At 44.6% G+C, this 22,257-nt stretch overlaps 1 protein-coding gene across 5 annotated transcripts in view; it reads left to right on the top strand.

Moving 5' to 3' along the window:
* Positions 1-22,257, top strand: part of LOC147879774 (sodium/hydrogen exchanger 8-like) — a 147,893-nt gene that overhangs the window by 53,605 nt on the left and 72,031 nt on the right. For all 5 annotated transcript variants that reach the window (XR_015540686.1, XR_015540685.1, XR_015540684.1 and 2 more), the window contains 4 exons: positions 2,781-2,825; positions 2,979-3,028; positions 3,279-3,463; positions 10,973-11,023. Coding sequence is in view for 1 of the 5 variants with exons in the window: in XM_087372112.1 (XP_087228238.1) it covers positions 2,781-2,825; positions 2,979-3,028; positions 3,279-3,463; positions 10,973-11,023 (331 nt within the window). In the remaining 4 variants the exon portion in view is untranslated. The remainder of the gene's footprint in view (positions 1-2,780; positions 2,826-2,978; positions 3,029-3,278; positions 3,464-10,972; positions 11,024-22,257) is intronic.

Raw genomic sequence — 22,257 nt, 5'->3', positions numbered from 1 at the left:
AGGGTGGAGTGGTCTTTCTTGGAGGGCACCATGCAAAGGCTGGAGAGATGGATCAAAAGACAGCTTAGATGCTTGGTGTGCAACTTCCTTTGGGCATGTTTGGATGGCACGTGAAATAGCAAGGCTAGAGTGGCATGGCAGACAGTAGGAGGATTGGGTATCATTGATCTAGAGATGTAGAATAGAGCCCTCTTGAGCAGTGCTATTGGTTCATGGTCTCACCCCAGGAATGGAGCCCTGGAAGCTCCTCCTCGAACGGGCCCTCCTTGAGAACACCCCTCGCATAGGTGGACAGCGGTAGCAGTCCCACAAGTGGATTTTTTTAGAGGCCCCCCTCCCAGTGTGGCTAGAAAATGCGTTTTGGGCATCCGAAATGTGTAGAAACTTTTCTTTGCGAAACGTGGCATTTAGGGCGAAATGCCCTAGGTACAAAATATACTATTTATACAGTTTTTCTGCACCGATCTGATTTGCCTCTACCTAGCTAAGCCCTCTACTATATTCCCTTGCCAAGCCCTCTACTCTACCCAGACTAAGCCCTTTACTCCAACGTGCTGCATTAGCCCTCTATCCCCTTGCTAAGTCCTCTACTCTACTCCCTTGCTAAACCCTCTACTCTACCATCCCTTGCTAAAGCCTAGCTGTAGTATTATTTATGAAGTATATATAATATACATAAAATACATTATTTTGACGTGTTTCTAGGCGAAACGCCTACCAAAAATCTAGAAAGGTTTCTAGAAACGCTTCTTGTGACACTGGGAAGGGCTCCCCCCTGATGAGGAGCCTTGTTAGGGTCTAGCAGCGTCTGTCTGGGGGACTCATTCAAGCCAGCCCTTCTTGCAGGGAGGAGTTTGAGAGGCCTGTCGCTCATTTGGAACCCAGAGGTTCGCGATTCGAAGAGACGTACGCTAGGACAACTGACACATATTGGCAAGGCACAGTGGGATAGTGGCCCAATGAGGTCCTTCGGGGTTTGAAGATGACCCTCGAGATGCAGAGGCCAGGGTGCATGCACTTTCTTACATGAGAGGGGCAGGCATTTGGATAGGTGGAGATTGACGTAGGGATGCCCGCCTCTTGGTGGGAGGGGTGTTGGAGTCCTTGGACCCCTCATTGCTGGCCGGTTAGTTCTAGCAGACAAGGGTGCTGCTTAGGATCATGTTCTTTTGGGACTCCCTTAGATCCGACCGCCACAGGTTCGACAAGGTAGGGCCCGGAGGACTCTTTCAGGTTGAGACAGAGAGGGACTGCGTGGACGAGTTGCCCTTGGATGGCCTTGAGTGGCGGTGGATCAGGATAGTGCTTGGGCAGGGTTTGACACATTGACCCCGACATGGTTTTATCAAGTCCAGGCTCCTTTGGCTTTGGGAGGGCCGGCCTCTTTGGGATATTTAGTGGGACCCGTGGAGTGGTTTTGGCCATCTCGTGTCGGGTGGGTGGAGGAGGTGCACTTTTTCTTTGATACGACTTACATAGGTCGGTGCATTCAGCTGGAGGCAGCAGTTTGGACTCCTTCGAGAGACCGGCACTTGGTTGAGTAGGAGGTTCCTTGAGAGGTCATTTCACACTTCTGGCCTCGCCTTTGGACCAGCTGGAGGCCATGGAAGATCTCCTATTGCTTCTGGCTGGTGGCTCACGGGGGCTTGCCCATCGGCCCCTGGCTGGAGTAGATGCGAGTAGATGGCAGATGCTTGTGTTGTGGGGAGGGGGTGCTAGATTCCCCTATTGTCTTTGGAGTTGTACAGCTGCACAGAGGATCTGGTCAGCAGCCTTCAGGATTGTGGCCAGCACTGGCGGATGCAGTGGGACTTCACTGGCGTGGCTCATAGAGGGAGGACATGCCTTCTCTATTGATATAGTCTCACCAGCTTACAAGGTACATGGTTAGCAGGTCTTCTGTATCGAGGCATATGATGCACAGCCTTCTTTCCGAGTCGGGTGATGGGGGGCCAGCAAGTCTCTCCGATGGCTACTCTAGTTGCCCTCTAGCAAGACACTAAGTTCATTGTGCGCCACTTGGGAGCACGGTACTCTAGTTGCCCTCTGGCAAGACATTACATTCACTGTGCGCCACTTGGGAGCACGGTACTCTAGGTTCGGGATCGACCGCTGAAAGGCGGGAGCGTTTCTGCAAGGCTTGGCCTGCACGCATCTGTTATAGTCTTTCCTCGAGAGGTATTCGCTGGATGTATAGATCTCCTCCTTGGTTGTTAGCCCCTGTTGCGGAGATTCCCTAGGCAAGGAGCTTGGATCTCCGAAGACAGGCTGGTTTCTTTCTGACAGCCAACTTCTCATTGTACTTACCATCATTAGCTCCCTTAGGAAGCTGATCTATATGGTGTTTTTCAAGCATAAAGAGAAGTTTCCTTTCTCTGGGAAAGGGAGAACAAAAGAAATCAGATACAAGATGCTAGGTGGGGTGGTGAGCTGAATAGGGCATTTTCTTTATTCCTAGGGGTGGACTAAACATGGGCGGAGCTTTCTCTTGAGAAGTTTTACCATGTATATTCAAAACCCATCTCCTCTGTTAAATATGGAATTTGATTATATACCCTTTCTTATAGACCTAGTGCAATATATTTCCCCCCCTTAATGGAATGGCATGCAGAACGACTAACACACTTCTGTATGTTCTTTTTAACAGTGTAAAAGATACGTCTAATAGATTTTGATGGGTGAAACTGCTTAAATTTGAGCAATTTGTTTAGACTCAGAACTCGTCGTGGGATATCGAATCCAGCTAACAAGCTTTTGTTCTTGCCCTTGTGCTGCAACAGGGAAATGGTAGCTTACATTGCGAACACTCTAATTTTTATTTTGAGGTTTGGACATTGACAGAATCTCCTGTATTTGACAGTAAATCTTGAATTTTATGCATGTGATGATCTTCCATTGTTTCCATATGGTTGTGCCTTTGCAATTGCAAATGGTATAAAGTCAAAGGGCACGGAACTAACAAATCTTTGTTTTGGCAGTGGCGTGGTGATTGCAGAGAGTATACTTAGAAGTCATAATAACATTGAAGGTGGGGCAGATATGCTTTATTCTGGAGTGACTTTTTTGAATTTTTGTGAACCTAGGTGAACACGTTCTGATCTTGGTAGTGCATGGAGAATTGCATACATGAGTGTTCAAATCATTCCAAATACCAAGTGCTTTAAAGAATTCATAGACGTGAGATTTTGTGACATTATATATTTTGAATGTTTGCTTTTGTGGATAGAGAATACAAAATACTGCTGGTATGTAAGCAATCTCTTAAATGGTGATTGCAGGTCAGGATTGGGGATACCTTGTCTTGCTGTACATAATACTCCAGCTGTCACGTGCTGTTGTGGTAGCTAGTTTGTACCCAGGCCTACAATATTTTGGTTACGGGCTTACATGGAGGGAGTCTATAATCCTTATTTGGGCTGGACTTCGAGGAGCAGTTGCTTTATCTCTATCCTTGTCTGTAAATGTAATCTCGCTATCCTTGTCTGTAAATGTAATCTCGGAACGTCAGCCTTCTTTCATATAATTTATGATATGCATGGGATAGGCATTATGTGATGCAACAGACCATGCACTTCTGTGTGCATGGAGTTGCACAAAATTTTGATATCACATTCCCCATGGTATAAATTTCCAGTGCCTTAAGTACTACCATGATATTGACTGTGTTTGAATCACTATATCACTGGAAAAAGTAGTGCCGCATATGTTGCATGTGAGGCAGTCAAAGAGGGATTTTGAGAAGTTAAACGTGCAGCCTTACAGTGACCTGATCTTGTAAGCTCATAAACTGGTTAAAGGTGTTGTCTATGTAATTGTAATGGGCTGAGGGTGTTGTGTGTGTATTACCTTCCCGATGGTAGGCTTAGACATAAAGCATGCCATGTGTGATATATAGCCAGATTTTGGGAATTGAGAGAAATTGTTCCTGGAATGGGATTTTGTGATTGTATTCAACTTTGTTCATACTGAAGCACCTGAAGCTGGATGATAGCACCTGAAGCTGGATGATAGGCTCAACGTGCCCTCTCAGCTGTTGGAGAAATCATAGCCAAAGAGTGTGTGTTGGTGTGTTGTACTAGGAGTTCTAGTAGTGGTTTCATGTGTGAGTGCTACGTGTCGCCTTGGGAGTTATCCCATATGCACTCGGTACTAGAGTGTGTGCGCCTAGTCTATAAAGGCTTGTACTTCGCTTGTCTCATTGATGATGATGAATGAATGAAAGCCTTTCATGATGTCTTCATTTGAGTACCATTTCCTTTCACCCTAGCCTATCTCTCCCTCTCTCTCTCTCTCTCTCACACACACACACACTTTTTTTTTGTGGTAATATCCAGTGCAGTATATTTATATGCTCATAAATTTACATGATGGGAGGTCTCCGAAATGGAGAGTATCCCAAAGATCAGAAACATAAAAAGAAAAGCTCTATGCAAGAAGCATCCATATCACCCTCATGGCAGGCATCATATAAGGATTGCCGCAATGAGGCTCGGAAAGATTCATATGACTTGGGAATCTGCCGACCCAAGTATGCCAAATTATGCTCACTCCAGATTGTCCAAAGAGCCCAATATCTCACCCAAGAGAGAAATAGTGAGTATTGAGACAAAGACCTCATAAATCTGCCAAAGAGCCAGAAATGTTTCCCAAATCTGGGACTCGGGAAACGGAGCCGAAGATAATCTGAAATTCTCCTGAGGAGGTCCAAAGCAAATGAAGAACAGTCTCTGAAGGAGCCTGACATCTTAAACATGTGGATGGTGCAATGCGACGTTTAGCAAGCGTGACCCCCACTCACAATGTGCTTGTCATACATCTCCAAAGAAAAAGTCTTTGTTTCAATGGCATTTTACACTTCCATAACATCCCGAGATTCTTCTGCCACCATGAGAGGGGCTTCCTTATATGCCACAGAGAATTAGCATATTGCTGAATCCATGGAGCAGGCTGAAGAAGCCTGTAGGCTTTGATGGAGGTTAAGGTAGGAAGAGGAACAGGATGAGTGCATGTAGCAGAGGGTTGCAATTGCCAATCCGTAAGCCTGTCTGTGTGAGCCACAGGAGGAACAGGTAGAAAAGAATGTAATAAATCAGCAATTTTCTTCCATATAGACCTATGATGCATTCCCAATGCATAGGAAGCAGTGGCCTGAGGAAAAGATAAGACATAGCCCTGATCATCTACCACATCATGTATGTATCTAATTCCCAATTTCATGAGAGTGTACGCCCGAACAAGTTTCTGTAAAGCGAGTGGAATGTCAAAGATGGCACTCCAATGAATACTTTCTTTCCTCATTGAGTTTGTCCTTGAGCAATTATCAGGAGCCCATTTGACCTTAGAAAGTACTTGTTTCCAGTCAAGTATCAGATGAGTAGAGAAAGGACAGCCAGGTATCTTCCCTACAAATCTCCCAATGACAACCTCCCAATGATCAGTAATCCAATGACCATAAGCACAAGTCCTCATGTTGACACACATGGATGCTAGCATACAAGTCCATGGCTGTTGTTGGCGGAAAAAAGTATGCAGCATAGTCGCCTTCCTTGCAAGTACATGATATCTTATATTGAGGACATTAAGTCCACCATGCATCCTAGGAGAGCACACCATTTCCATCTTCATCAGTCTCAATGCTTTCACAGCAGTTTTTGTCCTCCATAACATCTCCATAGCTTGAGACATAAAGGCTGAAATATCCCTGGAGGACCAATGTAGCAAAGGCAAATAGAACTGGACATAGGACATTACAATGGACTGTACTATTCTGAGCCTGACATGAAGAGGCCAAGTAGAAATCTTCGAGTATTCCAGTTTATGTTGAAGTCTTTGGAAGATCCATTTTAGCTGTTGCTTCCTGGTGATATGCCATCCTATGGGATATCCCAAATCCCTGACTACATCTTTGGAATGCACCACCTGACCTGGCCAAAGAATAGAATGCCAGTCACATTGTTTCAGGGGAAGTAATTTAGATTTGTCAAAATTGACATGCAATCCCGCTGCCAAACCATACAATGAAAGAGTGGTCATAAGCATGTGAACTTCCGGGGGAGAATTCTGTGGCATAAAGAAGGAATCATCAGCATATGCTTGTGCATGATCAAGATACGTTAAAAGGGGATGGGTCGCAATGTCATAGAAGAGAGCACTAAGAGGGCAGCCCTGTCTAACTGATTGACCCAATGTCCATGACCGAGACAGATGACCCCCAAGAATGCATTGAGAAGTAGAGCCAGAATAAAGCCAGTAAACTGCATTTGCCATCTTGGGACCAAAGCCCAACTTTGTATTGAATAGTGTCAAATGCCTTAGCAATATCCACTTGCAATATAAGCACATCTTGATGCGAATACTTAGCATATTCAATTGCAGTCAAGGCATTGGATATGTTGTCATGGATTTGTCTTCGTGGCACAAACCCATACTGATGAGGATGAAGTCCCGCATCCAGTATCCTGTGAAGCCTATGCACAATCATTTTGGCAATGAGCTTGTAAACTACAGGCATCAAAGTAATAGGCCTCCAATCTGACATATGGTCACACAGATATTTTTTGGGCACAAGTTTGACTATGCCATGCTTCCAAGAGTGCGGCAACTGATTTTCTTGCTAGGCAACATTGATCATTTGCAAGAGGACTTCTTTCAAATCATCCCAAAAAGAAATATAAAATTCCACCGTAAGGCCATCCCAGCCAGGGGACTTGTATTTGCTGAGGTGGAACAATGCATTATCAAGTTCTGTGTCAGTAAAAGGTCTCTCCAAGGTAAGAGCATCATCCATTTCTACTATTCCAGAAACATATTGGAGAAATTTAGTCCTAGCATCAGTCATTTGATTTGATGGGGAACCACTTGGATGGGAGCTTTTTCGAGGACAACAGTTTCTCTAGAGGTGATCGCTTTTCGAGATCTCAGGAAAGATGCTCTAGTCTTTGACATTGGGGATGGAGGTATACTCTCTAGATCCATGGATGATATTCTTCTAGAGGTTGCCTTTCAGCCTGTCAGGATTGCTGGTTTTGTGGACCATGTAGCGGGCTTGCAGTGGTACTTAGACCCCGACCCTCTGCTCTTGGCTCTAGGATCCTGGAGGTTGTGGTTATATGGAGGTGCACCTATCAAGTGCTTGCAGTGGGACCCAGGAGAGTGGGAGTGGATAGATCATGGGCACCGAGAGAGGGGGATTCCCTTCTTTCGTTTCACGGTTGGCAATGCCAGGAGATTTCAGTTGAGCAGTAGAGGTTGGATTATCTCCAGAGCCCCCCATTGGGATAGCTTCTTCATCACCGCAGATTTGCGTAGGAATTTCTGGAGGAGGCTCTGGAAATCCCTCAGAAGTAGAAAGATCACTCTTTTCTTTTGGCTTTCTATTCATCGAGGGATTGCAGTGAACCTGTGGAGATCACGATTTGGAGCTGATCCCACTTGCCCTCGCTGTCATTCTGTAGAGGAGTCAGTGCGACATTGCCTTTGGGACTGCAATCAAGCGAGAATTGTTTGGAAAGGAGTTACTCGGATACTCAGCATTTTTCATACTTCCCCTTTCTTCATGACTTGGGGCTCGGTCGCATGGTTATCCCTTATTAGGCCCCAGGTGTTTTATGAGGGTGAGCCTTCTTCTTGGGCACTCTCGATCCGCTGTCAGGTGATAGAGCCCTGCTCTCTTCAGGATGTACCACATATTCCTTTCAGAGCTTCACATGTTTCAGTGGACACCTCTTGGGAGATTTTGGCTAGCATTTCCTCTTGGCACATTTGGAGACCCAGATGCACAGAGACCTTGGATGACACCCAGATACACCCATCACAGGTGTTCACGGTATTTGGAGTGACACGGTTCACACTTTGATAGCCATATGGGCTAGCATGCAGGGCCCTTCACGGGCAGCCTCTTCTAGGAGGACTGTATTTCTTCGAGTTTGGAGGGGTTCTTCTTTTTTCTCGGAGGTTGCTACCGGATTGAGATGGCACTATCAGCCCCAATCCTTTCTTTTTGGCTCTTGAGCTTTTCATGCATTGCATGGTGTATCCCATATTCCCGTATGGAGCTTGCTCTAACGGTTTTCTTTAATACTTAATAGAAGTCTCTTTTTTGCAAAAAAAAAAAAGGCCAGATGGAATGAATTAATGCAAGAATTTGATATTTGGTTGAGATATTGTAAAGGAAAGTATAATGGGATAGCCGATGCGTTGAGTTTTATGCCCATGGTTAATGAGCTGAGTCTTACTCAGTTTCATAGTAAGTTCTTGAGTTGTTGAAGGGCAAATGTGAATGTGATCACCTTTACTCAAGAATTTGGAAAGTCGTTAGTGAAAGGCAAAATTGGGAGGTTACATCTGTTGATGACAATTGTTCCATAGTTTCAACACTAATCATTTGCGTTGAAGAACCAACACCAAAAGGTGACAATAGTAGCACTTTCTAATTGTGTCGGTAGTTGTTGAGGCACATTAGTGCAAAGCAAGGACAAAATTGGTTTTCTTCCCCGATCTTTGTCACTTTCACCTTTCTATTATTTCGTAATCCGTAAGGTATGATACCTTATAGCTAGGCTTTGCAGGAAAACGGGGGGAATGAAAGAAGTCAGCCTCCATCTCGATTGTTTTATCGTTATATAATGATAACATCTTCACCATCCTCCGAAAAAAAAGAACGGGAGAAAATTTGTCATTTCGACCCGGACCCCTCGAAAAAGGAATAACTGCTTGATTTATGATAAATTGGATCTGATTCTATATTTCCCTTTCTGTTCGCTACATTGCTCCAATCGAGTATGAGTTTGCAAAGCGAAGTACTCCTGATAAGAATGAATGAATTCCAAAGAGGTGAAAGTATAGCATAGTAGATGGTTACCTACTCTACAAGAGTGGAGTTTGTATTGTGGATAATAAAAGTCAGTAGGCACCGACTTTTAAACGAGTGTAATGATAGTCCAGTGCGGTGCATTTGGGAATTTAGAAGACTTATGCTCTTTTGAAGAGAGAGTTCTTCATGCTGGTATGAGTAAGGATGTCCAAGACTATGCTGTTAAGTGCCAAAAGTACCATCTAAATAATGTAGAACGTCTTAGATTAGGCCATTTGCTTCATCCCTAGAGATTCCATTTGGAAATAAAAATTTATCTATATATAGAAGGAATGAATGAATGTGGATAATAGTTTCATAAATTGACTTTTGTACCAACTAGGAAAAATGTGAAAATTGTTGAGTCGGCAAGAATTTTTTGTTGATGGAGTTTTCAAATTGTATGGTTTATCAACTTTTATTGTTATTGACTAGGATAGTAAGTTGATAGCCACTTTTGGAGGGATGGTGTTCATAAGTTAGAAACTAACTCGAGTATGAGTATGTTTGATTATCCATATTAAGATGGCTAGTCAAAACGTCCGAATCTAGCTTAAAGATATGCTGCATTCTTATGTTGGTAGAGCTTAGTAGTGATGAGTGGGGACGGCTAGGGAATTCAATACTACTCCTAGTCTTAGGACCTAAGTGTACTAAGGGGGTTAGAACGTGACCACTAGGCTTAGGGAAGACATTAGGGCATGTTGTAGCTTCTAGTAGTGTGCATTGGGTGAGTGGTAGGATGGTGTCTTTTTAAGTTTTTCCTTTCGTCGTTTGATTTGCACCAGAGAATGGGGACCTTTTAAGGGTTTTAATCCTTTTATATTCTCCATTAGTTGTTGGTAGCACTAATAAAGGAATTAACAAATTGTAATACCTGTGCTATTGTACCTTATATCTCAACTTCTAAGGCTTTTGTCTCATCCAAAGAATTATACTTGCGCTCTAAGCTAATTGGGAGTGCCTAAAGGACGTTGGTGGGAAATTTTATTCAGTTTATAAAGTTTCAGAGACCATGTTCTTCCAACCCTAGAACCGTTGATTTTGGGTTGAGTTTGCCTTAGTGGCTTTGTATCTCTCCCATCATTGCCAAGGTTCACTCCCCATGCCATTGAAGAATGATGGGATGCAAACTAATGAGTAAGACACATTCAGTCTAATTGTGAATGTTAATATAATCAAATTTTATCGGGGGTGATCTAGTTGTGTTTTGTGTTTGATCAATGAGCTATGACTCTCGAGCCTCTATGCTCTAACCCTTTGGTGAAAGGTCCATTCTATGAACTCACCTAGTCTCATGACCATGAAGAGCCTATAGCTCCAGCCTCCTCCTGATTAGCCTGTTGGTGCCACCACCAAGTACTATGCTGGTGATCAGGATCCTTTGAGGCATTTGCTGTTGCAAGAGCTATTGGAGTGGCTAGAAACTGATGACCATGAAGAGCCTATAGCCCATCTTGATTAATGTGTTGGTCCCACCATCTAGTACTAGTAGGATTTTCAAGCTATTTGCATGTCCACAAAAGGGACAACTTGACATTTTAATTCAGACATGGAGTCAATGGATGCTCAATGGTCATGTTTCTAACTTGATCACGGCCTCTGCACGAGAACTTTGGCTAGAATAGACCCTTGTACTAGAATGCACAAAAAAGTTCAAGATTTAATCCCTTCTCTTTCCTCTCGATTTTTATTATTAGTGATTATCTTTCAATGCTTAAAATGCAAGGATCTCGATGTTGTGAAGCTTCATGCGGTGGCTTGTTTTATGTGAAATTTGTATTCTAGTTTCTATATGAAGTGGTGAAAATATTACCGTTGGCAAGAATTCGTTGAGTTCTTTTTTGCTCCTCTTGGAATATAAATTGGTGAAAATATTATCTTAGGCAAGCATTTGTAGAGTTCTTTTTCCCTCTTCTTCATTGCAATATCCAAGAGTATGCTACATTTTCTTATTATTTGTCTTGATCTTTGCTGAGCCGATCATATGGATACAAATATCTCTTAGTTGGTTTCAGTATTCAATGTGCGATTTTTGTAAATGAATAAGATAATCTCATGTGCATGGTCATCATACATATCTTATTTGATGCTTATAACTTTTTAATTTGAATGCTGCAGAATCTTGCAACAAGTGACACCATAACTCTCTCAGAGAAAACCAAGGCTAGGGTATGTATGTTTCTTATGTGACTCTCCTCCCCATAATCTTTTAAACTTCAAAGTTGGGGAAGCTTATGGTAATTGGGTAGAGAATGCATGATGTTTTCAACATCTGAATGCAAAAGATATGCTATTTAACTATGGAAATCTCATATGTGAATATAGTGTGGGATGATGTCCTTCGTCTTGTCGCTCCATAGTTTAGTTATATGCATTAAGCGTTGATGAATGTTAAGGATAGTGCTAAGGAAAATGGGGTTGTGAACGCGTGACTTGTATCCTAGCAATAGTTCAAGCTTATGTTGTGGTGATAACAAATGCTATAGATAGCATTTGAGAATGAACCAGGTGAACTATGGACTAGGTTCATTAATGCACCCTTGGGTAATTTGGTTGGTAGGATCATTAGAGTTTCCAAAGAGTAGTATGTTAGAATTTAGGGCCTAGGTTTAAGATGCATGACTTCTTTTCATTGGTAGTGGTTAAGATTTTTAAAGGGCCACGTGACATGGCATAACCGTACATACCCTAGGCATAGGGTTATGAACTTACTCAAGTTGTTGCTTGTAGGTGAAGTCGCTTTGCATCCTTTTCGTTCTAGCCACGCTCTAGAGGACCCCTTGCCAAAGGCTTTGTGCTATGGGGCAGCTCCACAAGCAGTGCAAAATCGTCTCGAGGTCCCTATCGACACATCAATTTCACGTCCCATTGTCTCACATCTACTCCAACCACAAGCCAATGGGCGGGCCACCATCCAAAAGAAATATGTATCTTCCGTGGACAAAGGCTAGGCACGAGAGGTCACTTGCTGCTTTAATGTTGCTCTCTCAAAGGGGTCTAGGCGGCCGCACCAAGGTGAAGATGACGACCAATGCATGTAGTGTAATAGAAAAAGGGCGCCTTTGTAGTCCTCTCTGAGTGAAGTCCTCGTTGAAGCAAGAGCTTCTAGGGCTCCAAACATCGGGTTGAGATCACACACTACAAGCTTGCTCATCAAGGCTCTGCTCATCAAGGCTCTGCTCTACATCTCTGGATCAAGGATGACTTGCTCCGCAAGGGGCAAGTTGCCAAGCAATGTTGGCTCCAGTGTTCTGAGCTTGCCCACAAGGAATAGCACACCAAGCACTTGATGTTACGCCAAATCGTGGAAGCCTATGGTTTTGCTATGGTATGGTCAGGCAAGAAACCAAGAGGTCTCGATAGCTTCTACCAATGTGAGATGTTCGTATAAAGAGCTATGGTCTAGAGTTAATCCTAGGCCTAGGCATTAAATATGGGTGCTTATGAAAATGTAAAAGGAATACTTGAATGGAAAGACACATGGCACCCAATGAAGGCCTTGAATAGAGGTGTTGGGCTCAAGGGAGGATCTGGGAAAGAGCTCATGATGGAAGGTGGTCGGGAGAGCAAGAGACATCAAGAGAGAGAAAAATTGAGAGGGAGGAGCTCAAAGTAGAATTTCAGGCTGGGAGGTATCGAGGTTTTTCCATATTGGTTTATAGCTTCATTGTGGATTCAAAACTAGACGATTATGGGTTCTATAGTAAGTTGGCTTTGCTTGTAGCCACAGTGCTAGCTACCTCTCCTACGCTTGTCCCTGATTGGCGGCGAATTAGTCCAAATTTGGATTCGTATTTTGGGCTGTCTATTTACTTGTGAGTCGAGTGGCTCTATGATTTTGAATTCGATCCATGCCAAGAATCTTAGGCCTTTGCGAAGCCTACGGGGTATTTGAACAAGCTGCAATCCAGCAATCAAATGCGCTGCAGCTAGTGTGCTGCATGAGTCGTCACAGATTCAGCTACTGCTGATTAGCCCAAAACTAGTAGTCCCTAGAATAGAGAATTCTGTTGGTCGTGGGAAATGCAAAGGGACAGTGTGATTCCAAAGACTTGCTATCGACTGTCACAAAGAGCGTACAAAGAAAGAAAGACGAGATTTGCCACATCACACAAAGTTGATATAATTTGTTATTAAGAAAAGAAGGCCATGTCACAGCTTCTTTTTTACCCCTTTCTCTCCTTTGCACAAAAGCAAACAAAGGTTCCACCCCCTTCTTTTCCAGAGCAAAGATTTATCATATAAGAGTTCGATAAATAACCTTAGAGATCAAGATTGACTTCAGAGAATGGGATTGAGGCATAAGCGCAAGTTCACGTATCCAAGGAGAGTGAGTCGACAACCAAAGTTGAATCCCTCGACCTCAAACAAATAACAGGGAATCAGACATCACATTATTCTTTCTTGTTGGCACTTAAACCTTGGTATGCCCCTGTAGGCTAGTTAGGACACAATCAACACCTTGGTTGACTTCTTTGGTCAACACTGTGGTTGACCTGGAGGCCTACATAGGCCATTCTTGTACATTGCTTCATTATCCATTTGCAAGTACTCCTCGTTTCCTCAGCTTGTTGTTTGCTTTGCATTCCATCTCCATTCGATTGCTCCCCGCACCCCAACAATGGTATTAGAGTAGGTTCTCTTGCTCCTACTTGCCTTCCCCCGCGCTCAGCTCCAGCTCAGCTCTTCCAGCCAACAATGCAGCTCGTTTTTGCATATCAGCAGCTTTTTTTTGTTGATTAAAGCTCCTTTTTGAACCCGTCTTGCATTCTAGCCTGCTTTGGAGCTTCAGCCAGCATCTACGCTGACTTTCCTTGGTGCTGGAACAACTTTGCAGCAGCCTTGACTGCAGGGAACTGTTTCTGGCGCTGAAAAACAGTCCAGGAACTACTTTTTGACATTTTCAGTTCAGCCACCATTTGCTGTTGCAGAGGTGCTTTTGCAGATTTCAGGGTGTACGTTGAGGTTTTTGAGCGTTTGCATTGACATCAATGTGTCCACATGCCTCTGCTGCTTCAGAGCATTCTCTGGAGGTAGCCCACATTGCTCATGTAACTTGTCATCCTCCTCCGACTGAGCATGATGCATCCTGCCAGTCTCCTTTTTAGTCCTTGATTCTCTACATAATCATAGGTTGCTATATGCCTTATTGGATGAACATGTGCAACCATGATCTATAGTGTATATATTTTTTCTGCTTGTATACTCTTTAGCTATCCGTTATCCCATGGAGGGGTGTTTGTTGGCAATTAGGCCCTGGTATTGCCCTACAGGCTAGTTAGGACATGGTCAACACCTTGGTTGACTTCTTTGGTCAACACTTTGGTTGACTTGGAGGCCTACATAGGTCATTCTTGTATATTTCTTCACTCCCTTGCATTCCATCTTCATTCCACTGCTCCCCACACCCAATATTTCTTAGATAAAGCCTTTTTCTTTATTGTTCTTGAAAAAACTAATTTCGTGATGACAAGTTTTGAGCAAGAAAGGTTAATAATTGAAATTGCGGAAAGAACGAGGAAAGAAAAGGTAGGATACACACGAGGAGTCTGGATTTGGAGGAAGTAGACTATGGCGATCAGCGAATTTCTTATTTGGAATTTTTAGAATTAGAAAATCAATCGAAACTCGGTGTTTATTAATGATGACTGATTAAAAATTCTAACTGAAGCCATTTCTAAGTTATTTGATTCATAATCCGTAACTCCTGTTATAAAATCACAAGCTCCTCCATGTCAATTTGACGCGTCTACTGCTCTACGTAGAGAAACCTGAAATGTTTTAAAGGCCATAAAGCTACAAATTTATAATGGGAAAGAACAAGAAAGGAATAAGGACACGCTATAGATACGTTCTTGCAAAAATGGCACGATTTCCATTGACTCAGGAATACCCTTCTTGTAATTCAAGTCATGGGAACCAGCATGTGCCGTGGCCTACTCGATGACCTAGTCCCATGGTCACGTCGGAAGCTAGCCTGCCCCTTTGCTCTGAGTCCCTGCATCTCTGGGAATCGACTGACCTTGGTATCGAGTACTAATGCATATATCTTGGACATAACATGCCCAATCATGATGGTCCTGTAGTTTTCCAGGCTCATGGGATCCCCGGCATTGTGAATGGGTGTGATAGTGTTAATAGTCATGTTGGCTATGGCAAGCAATGGAAGCTCAGAGATGAGTGGGAGAAAGCAAAAAGTGAGCTGCTATATTGAATTGTTGTGGCAAGCAATGGAAGCTAAAAAATGGAGGTGAGAAGGAGAAAAACGAGATGCTGTAATGAATTGCTGCAAAACTGACAGTGGAGGCTCAAGAGAGAGCCAACATAACAAAACGCTAGGGCTAAATGTCCTAACTGGACTAAGTGTCCTAACTGACCTAGGTGGTACATGTACTAACTGTACCAATAGTCCTAACTGACTCTAACTAGGCCTACAAGGCACATACCAAGGAATAAGTGGCACCTATGGATAGCCCATAGAATGGCCTACAAACCCCCCTCCATGGTATGGGCTGAAGTATCCTGGAGATGGCTAAGGGTACTTGAATATCTAAAGAGCTGAAATCCAGGAGCCCAAAAAGGTCCCCCGTTGGCTCCTTGACACTTTAAAGACAGTAAACAAGATACTCCTCTGCCAGCCCGAACTAGAGCAGCTGTCCTGAAAGAGCATGCTAGTTTTGTTGCTTATGCATTGGTTGCTACAACATGCAATGAAGAGCCGTTATGCCATAAAGATGCCTTTCAGAATGACTGTTGGTTGAAGGCTATGCAAGCTGAATTGGATTCTATCCATCAGAATAACACTTGGGAGTTGTTTGACTTGCCTCTTTGCAAGAATGCCTTTGGAGCTAAGTGGGTTTATAAAAGTAAACGAAAAGCTGATGGTTCAGTGGACCGTTACAAAGCCCGTCTTGTTGCTAAAGGCTATGCTCAGCAGCAAGGCATTGACTTTGAGGAGACTTTTGCTCCCACTTCTAGGATCATTGCCTTTGCTGCCCATTTTCATTGGGAGGTACATCAGCTTGATATCAAGCCAGCTTTCCTTCGTGGGCATTTGCAGGAAGAGGTCTATGTTTCCCAACCTCCTGGCTTTGAGGTTGAAGGTTTTGAAAGCAAGGGTATGCCGCTTAAAGAAAGCCCTTTATGGATTGAAGCAGGCACCTCGAGCTTGGTATTCCAGGATACATACTCATTTGCTCCCACTTGGCTTTCAAAACAGCCCCACAGAGGCTACCCTTTACATCCGCAAGAGTGGGACAAATTTGCTGATTTTAGTCCTTTATGTGGATGACATGCTTGTGATTGGGACACATGCTAAGCAAATTGCAGATTTTAAGCTTGATTTGTAGAAGACATTTGCTATGTCTGATCTTGGTCTTTTGCACTACTATCTGGGCATCCAATTTGCTAGCAGTGAGGGGGTCATTTTGATGTCACAATCCAATTACATTGGACAGATTTTGCAGCGTTTTCAGTTTGAGGATTGCAAGCTAGTATCCACACCATTAGAGCTTGGTTTTCACTTCTCTTCCAAGAATGGCAACGGTACATGTGATGTCACTCTCTATCAACAGGCAGTTGGTTGTTTGCTATACGAGACTTGATCTACAGTATGCTGTCTCACAGTTGAGCAGATATATGGACAGCCCATCTACGCACCATTGGCATGCCGTGAAGCGTGTCTTTAGGGCCTTCTTTATGGGGCTGATACTTCACTTGTCATGCATGGATTCATTGATAGTGATTGGGCTGGTTGTTCGGACACTTGTGTATCACATAGTGGCAACTGTTTCATGCTTGGTACTTCATGCGTTTCTTGGTTTAGCAAAAAGTAGAGTACAGTTGCTACTTCTAGTTGTGAAGCTGAGTACAGAGAAACTTTTATAGCTACAATGGAGTGTGTTTGGCTTCTGAAGCTACTTGCAGATCTTTATGCATGTCAGACTGCTCCTACCGTCATCTTCATTGATAGTCAGAGTGCTTTGGCTATTGCACGGAATCCTGTTTTCCATGCTCGCACAAAGTATATTGAGGTTCACTATCACTATGTCAAAGAGCGATTATCAGCAAGTGATATTCAGTTGTCTTATGTTTCCACTGAAGACAACTTGGCAGATCTCTTTACGAAGGCTCTAGCTCGACCTAAGTTTAAGGCTTTTCGGCAAGCTTTAAACTTAGTACCTTTTGTAACTTGATCTATTGCACTCTATATAGTCATAGGTTGCTATATCCCTATAGGATGAACATGTGCAATCATGCAATTAGATATTCAGGTATCTTGAGCCATCTCCAGGATACTAAAGTCCATACCATGGAGGGGGGCTATCCATAGGTGCCACTTATTCCTTGGTATGTGTCTTGTAGGCCTAGTTATAGTCAGTTAGGACTATTGGTACAATTAGTACATGTACCACCTAGGTCAGTTAGGACACTTAGTCTAGTTAGGAAATTTAGCCCTAGGGTTTTGTCATATTGGCTCTCTCTTGAGCCCCCATTCATTGTAGCACTATTTTTAATATAACAGCTCGTTTTTTGCTTTCTCCCACTCGTTTCTGAGCTTAGTCTAAGTGCAGGGAAGCCAAGGCAAATTGCTTCATTGAAGAGCTTTGCCAGGATTGAGAGAAAGAAAGAGAGAAAGAAAGATGTATTAACGTCCGCAGGAGGCCTCACGGGCCTATGAGACAAAGTACAAAATACACTTAAAAAAAAAAAAACTCATATAAGCCTCTATGGGTTGGAGCAAAAGGCACGCTAGGACCCTTGCTGAGTATTATGTTGATCTAAAGAGCTCAATAGCTCGAGCGAAAATCAAATATCAAATACAACTCAAATATGAACCGAATTGAAGGAGGCTGAGAGCTGGGACTCAGAAATCAAAGCTCGCCGTGGTGGCTCATATGTGAGCAGTAAAAATATCTCACGCTATGGTGGGGAGGGGGGCGTTGTCTTCTCGATCTTTGAACCCGTTGTGCTATGTTTAGAGTGATCCCTCGTCTTGGGTGGTCTCCCCTGAGGAAAGCTCTAATATGCTGGACCTCAATAGAGTGTGCTCTAGTCGCTATCCGTGTTGTGGGTGTCCTCTGCGCCTCTCTCTCGACGTCCCCATGTCGACTCTCTCTACTGATTCAGACTACCCCGCATATCAGCTAGCTCCTCGTCCTTCACTCCGCTGTGTCCTCGAGCTGACTCAAATGCATAAAAATCATTGACGTGTCGCAATGCATGGTCAGCCTTTGTATCCTGTGGTCTAGTCGCCTCCAGGTGTTCTCTAATCTCCCTGTGTCGGTGCATCTCAAGGAGAGAGAGCCCAATACAGACTTGATCATGAAAGTGTATCAGTCATGTGAGTGGGCCAAAGCCGCTCCCCTTTTGGTAGAGGCAGTGGTATCGTCCTGAGATCTCATAATAGGCTGGGTAGGCACAAAGAAAATGCTTTTCTAGTCTTAACCACCCCCAATGTGCATGACATACAGATCCGTTGCTCTCTCGGTATACCTGTTGCTCTCCTTGCCTCAATCCTCAGCTAATGGGATGAAACCCGCATCTGTCCAATGGCGATCCTAAATGAATGCGAGACTCCTTTGTCCTCAAGATACCGGGGTCTAATGATGAATCCCTCTGATACTCTCAGGAAGTGATCACGATAGATGTGGGTTTTTATGGAGCTAGAGAGAGAGAGAGAGAGAGAGAGAGAGAGAGAGAGAGACGTCCACGGGAGGCCTCGCGGGCCTATGGGACAAAGTACACAGAAAAAGAACTCATACAAGCCTCCATGGATTGAAGCAAAGGGCACACTAGGACTCTTGCTGAGTACTAATCCATGCTAACAAAGTCATAATCATAGAAATAGTAAACTCCAACTGCATAGTGGGCCAGATCAATCAATCTATCCAGTATCAGGAACAGATTGACAGACAGGTCGGTCTCGGCGCTAGGACTCAAAAACAGGATTAGAAACCGAACCCTGGTACAGTGATGACTCTCTAGTGGGCTGCGAAGATGTCTCGTATCTGTGTCTGTCAAGCTGTCTCGCGTTGCGGTGAGGGATGCGGTCTCCTCGCTCTCTGGACTCTCTGTCCAGAGTGACCCCTCTTCTCTGTCTGTCTACCCTGAGGAAAGCTGTGATAGGTCGGACCTCAATAGAGTGTACTCTAGGGACTCTCTGTCACGCATGTGGTCTCTGCGCCCCTCTCTCGGTGGTATTGTGCCGGCTACTCATCCAGAGTGCTCTCATGTCGGCTAGCTCCGCCTCCTCCACTCCAGTGTGTCCGGGGGCTGACTCAAATGTATAGAAGTATGTTACGCATCACTGTGTCCGGTCATCCTCTATGTCCTATGGTGGTATGGCCATCCCCTGTTGCTCTTTGATCTGTCGTAGAAGCGTCTCCTTGTGCCGATGCATCTCCATAAGCTAAAGCCGGATACAGATCTGGTCATGGAAATGGATTAGTCGTGACAAAGGGCTGAAGCCACTACCCTCAAGGCAGAGACAGTGGTAGCGTCCCCTGATCTCGTAGTAGGCTGGGCAAAAACAAAGAAAATGCTCCTCTGTCTCAACCGCCCCCAGCGTACAGTGTGCAGACCCGCTGCTCTCTAGGTATACCTGCTGCTCTCCTTGCCTCGATCCTTAGCTGATGGGACGAAACCCGCATCTGATCAATGGCAATCCTCAGTGCATGGGAGACTCCTCTGTCCTCGAGATACTGGGGTCTAATGATGAATCCCTCCTCTGATACTCTCAAGAAGTGGTCGTGATAAAATTGGGTCTATGTATCAACGTCCACAGAAGACCTCACGGGCCTATGGGACAATGTACAAAGTATACCAAAAGGATGATCTCATACAAGCCTAAGTGGGTTGGAGCATAGGGCACACTAAGGTCCTTGCTGGGTGCAAAGACTACTAAACTGATAAACTTAACCCGGAGACTAGCAACTAGTAACTATCTGAGAGCTGTAGCATGTTGAGATCTGAGACTCCGGTGAGAGAGAGAGAGAGAGAGAGAGAGAGAGAGATGTGTTAACGTTTGCTGGAGGCCTCACGGGCCTACGAGACAAGGTACAAAACCAAACAAGTAACTCATACAAGCCGCTATGGGCTGAAGCAAAGGGCTCACTAAGGCCCTTGCTGAAAACTAGTAAGAAAATAGCCGAGTAGCAAAATAGTGGAAGAGTATTAGGTGTTCAGAGCTAACGCTCCTAGTACACGCCTAGGCTCCATATATCCAGGTACCTTGGTGGCTCTCTGATGGGATGTGAGGAGCTCTCGTATCTGTGTTTGTCTCGATGCGGTGGAGGACGTGGTCTCCCCTCTCTCTCTCTCTCTCTTTCTGTCTTTAATAAAATTTCTTTCTTTCTTTCTTTCTATGTATTAATGTTTGTAGGAGGCCGGGCCTATGGGAAAAAGTGCACAAAAGGACTCATACAAGCCTCAAAGGGTTGGAGCAAAGGGCTCGCTTAGGGCCCTTGCGATATGCGTCTGTCAGGTTGTCTCACGCTTTGGCGGGGGACGTGGCCCTCCTCGATCTTTGAACCCTCTGAGCTATGTCCAGAGTGACCCCTTGTCTGTTGGTCCCCCCTGAGGAAAGCTGTGATAGATAAGAACTCAATAGAGTGTGCTTTGGCTATCTCACGCGTGATCTGTGTCCCTCTTTCAACGATATTGTGTCGGCTCTCTGCTGATCGAGGCTGTCCTCATATTAGCTAACTCCTCCTCCTCTACTCCTCTGTGTCCTGGAGCTGACATGTCCTTGTGCTTGGTCAGCCTCTATAGCCTATGGCCTAGCCGCCTCTTGTTGCTCTCTGATCTATCGTAGTAGTATCTCCTTGTGCCGGTGAATCTCCATCAGATAGAGCCGGATGCAGACCTGGTCATGGAAATGGATCAATCATGAGAGTGGACCGCAGCTGCTCCCTTCCAAGTAGAGACAGTGGTAGCGTCCCCGGATCTCGTAGTAGGCTGGGCAAGCACAAAGAAAGTGCTCCTCTTTCTCAACCGCTCCCAATGTGCATAGCATGCAGATCCGCTGCTCTCTTGGTATACCTGCGGTTCTCCCCGCCTCAATCCTCAACTGATGGGACGAAACCTGCATCTATCCAATGGCAATCCTCAGTGCATGTGAGCCTTTTTTGTCCTCGTGATACTGGGGTCCGATGATGAATCCCTCCTCCAATACTCTCAAGAAGTGGTTGTGGTAGAACTGGATCTTAGTGGGGAGCTCTTGGTCCCGTGGCCCCCCCAAGCCCGAGATGTATGGAGCGAGAGAGAGAGAGAGAGAGAGAGAGAGAGAGAGAGAGAGAGAGAGGAAAGGAAGAAAGTTATATTAACATCCTTGGGCAGTCCTCCAATGCGTAGTATCTTCTTATTATGTACTATGGCCTGCTACTCTTTTACTTCTGTGTAAAGATCTGTCTTGTTAAGTTTGCATTTGGCAACAATGGCCATGTCTTCATTGGCTGAACTGACCCGAGTATTGATCATTTCCTTGACCTTGGTTACAACTATTGGTGCTAGTGGAGATGTGCTGCATTTCTCCATAACTTCTGCAATGATTTCCTGCTTGCCTTTGCTCTCCATCTCATTCTCCTTGTTGCTAAGAGCTGCAACTAGGAGCTTGCGCTCTCTAATTTCATGCTCTGGATAATAAATGCATTCCTGGGGGTCTGATCTGATCCTTCTCTTGTAGGTCAGCGCAAAAGGGCTCGGTGTAGCTGCAATAGTTGAATATGAGGGCTGGTTTGTTGGGGTAGAGGCAAATAGCTTCGTTTTGGGGAACTCCATGTTGGACTTCCTAAACCTAGAGGCTCTTTGCGAGAGAGAGAGAAAGAAAGAAAGAAATTTTATTAGAGTCTTCGGAAGACCGATGGGTCTATGAGACTGGAAGAAAACCTGATACAAATCACAGTAAGGGTGGAGCTACTGAAACGAGCATCATCACCCGTGCTGAATCCTAAGTCTGATCATACATAATCAAATACATCTGGATGTAACAATGAAAAGAAAAGGACTGGAGCGGAGCGGAATCCTCCCTATGTCATGTCGCCCTAGCTTCTGCATAGTCGATGATGGGACGCTAGCGCCCGTCAAGGGGTGCCGTGCGTCTCGGTCTTCTGGACGAGGCTCGACGCAAGACTAGAGCCACCGTGACTCCCGTGGGACGTATCTCGGGTCTAAACAATGACGGGATGTCCCCCAGAGTGATCTGTGTGTCCCCTCAATGTCTCGTGTGTCATGCTGCGATCGTTGGGTCGGGGTGTCTACCATGTCTGCAGCTAGAGACTGGATGATCAATGTCACTCGATGGGAAGAACTCTGTGATCTTGCTCTGAGACGTGTCTGATGATGTGGCCAAGCCTCGTCGCCTGAGTAAGTACTCTTTGTGTCAGACCCCCTCGCGAATGAAG

Source organism: Dipteris shenzhenensis, chromosome 33, assembly GCF_047967505.1.
Source record: "Dipteris shenzhenensis isolate YYH24624 ecotype China chromosome 33, Dip_SZ_1.0, whole genome shotgun sequence".
In the NCBI taxonomy this organism is placed as follows: domain Eukaryota; kingdom Viridiplantae; phylum Streptophyta; class Polypodiopsida; order Gleicheniales; family Dipteridaceae; genus Dipteris; species Dipteris shenzhenensis.
Note: the sequence above shows the minus strand (reverse complement) of the source record. Positions and strands in the feature narration are given on the sequence as shown.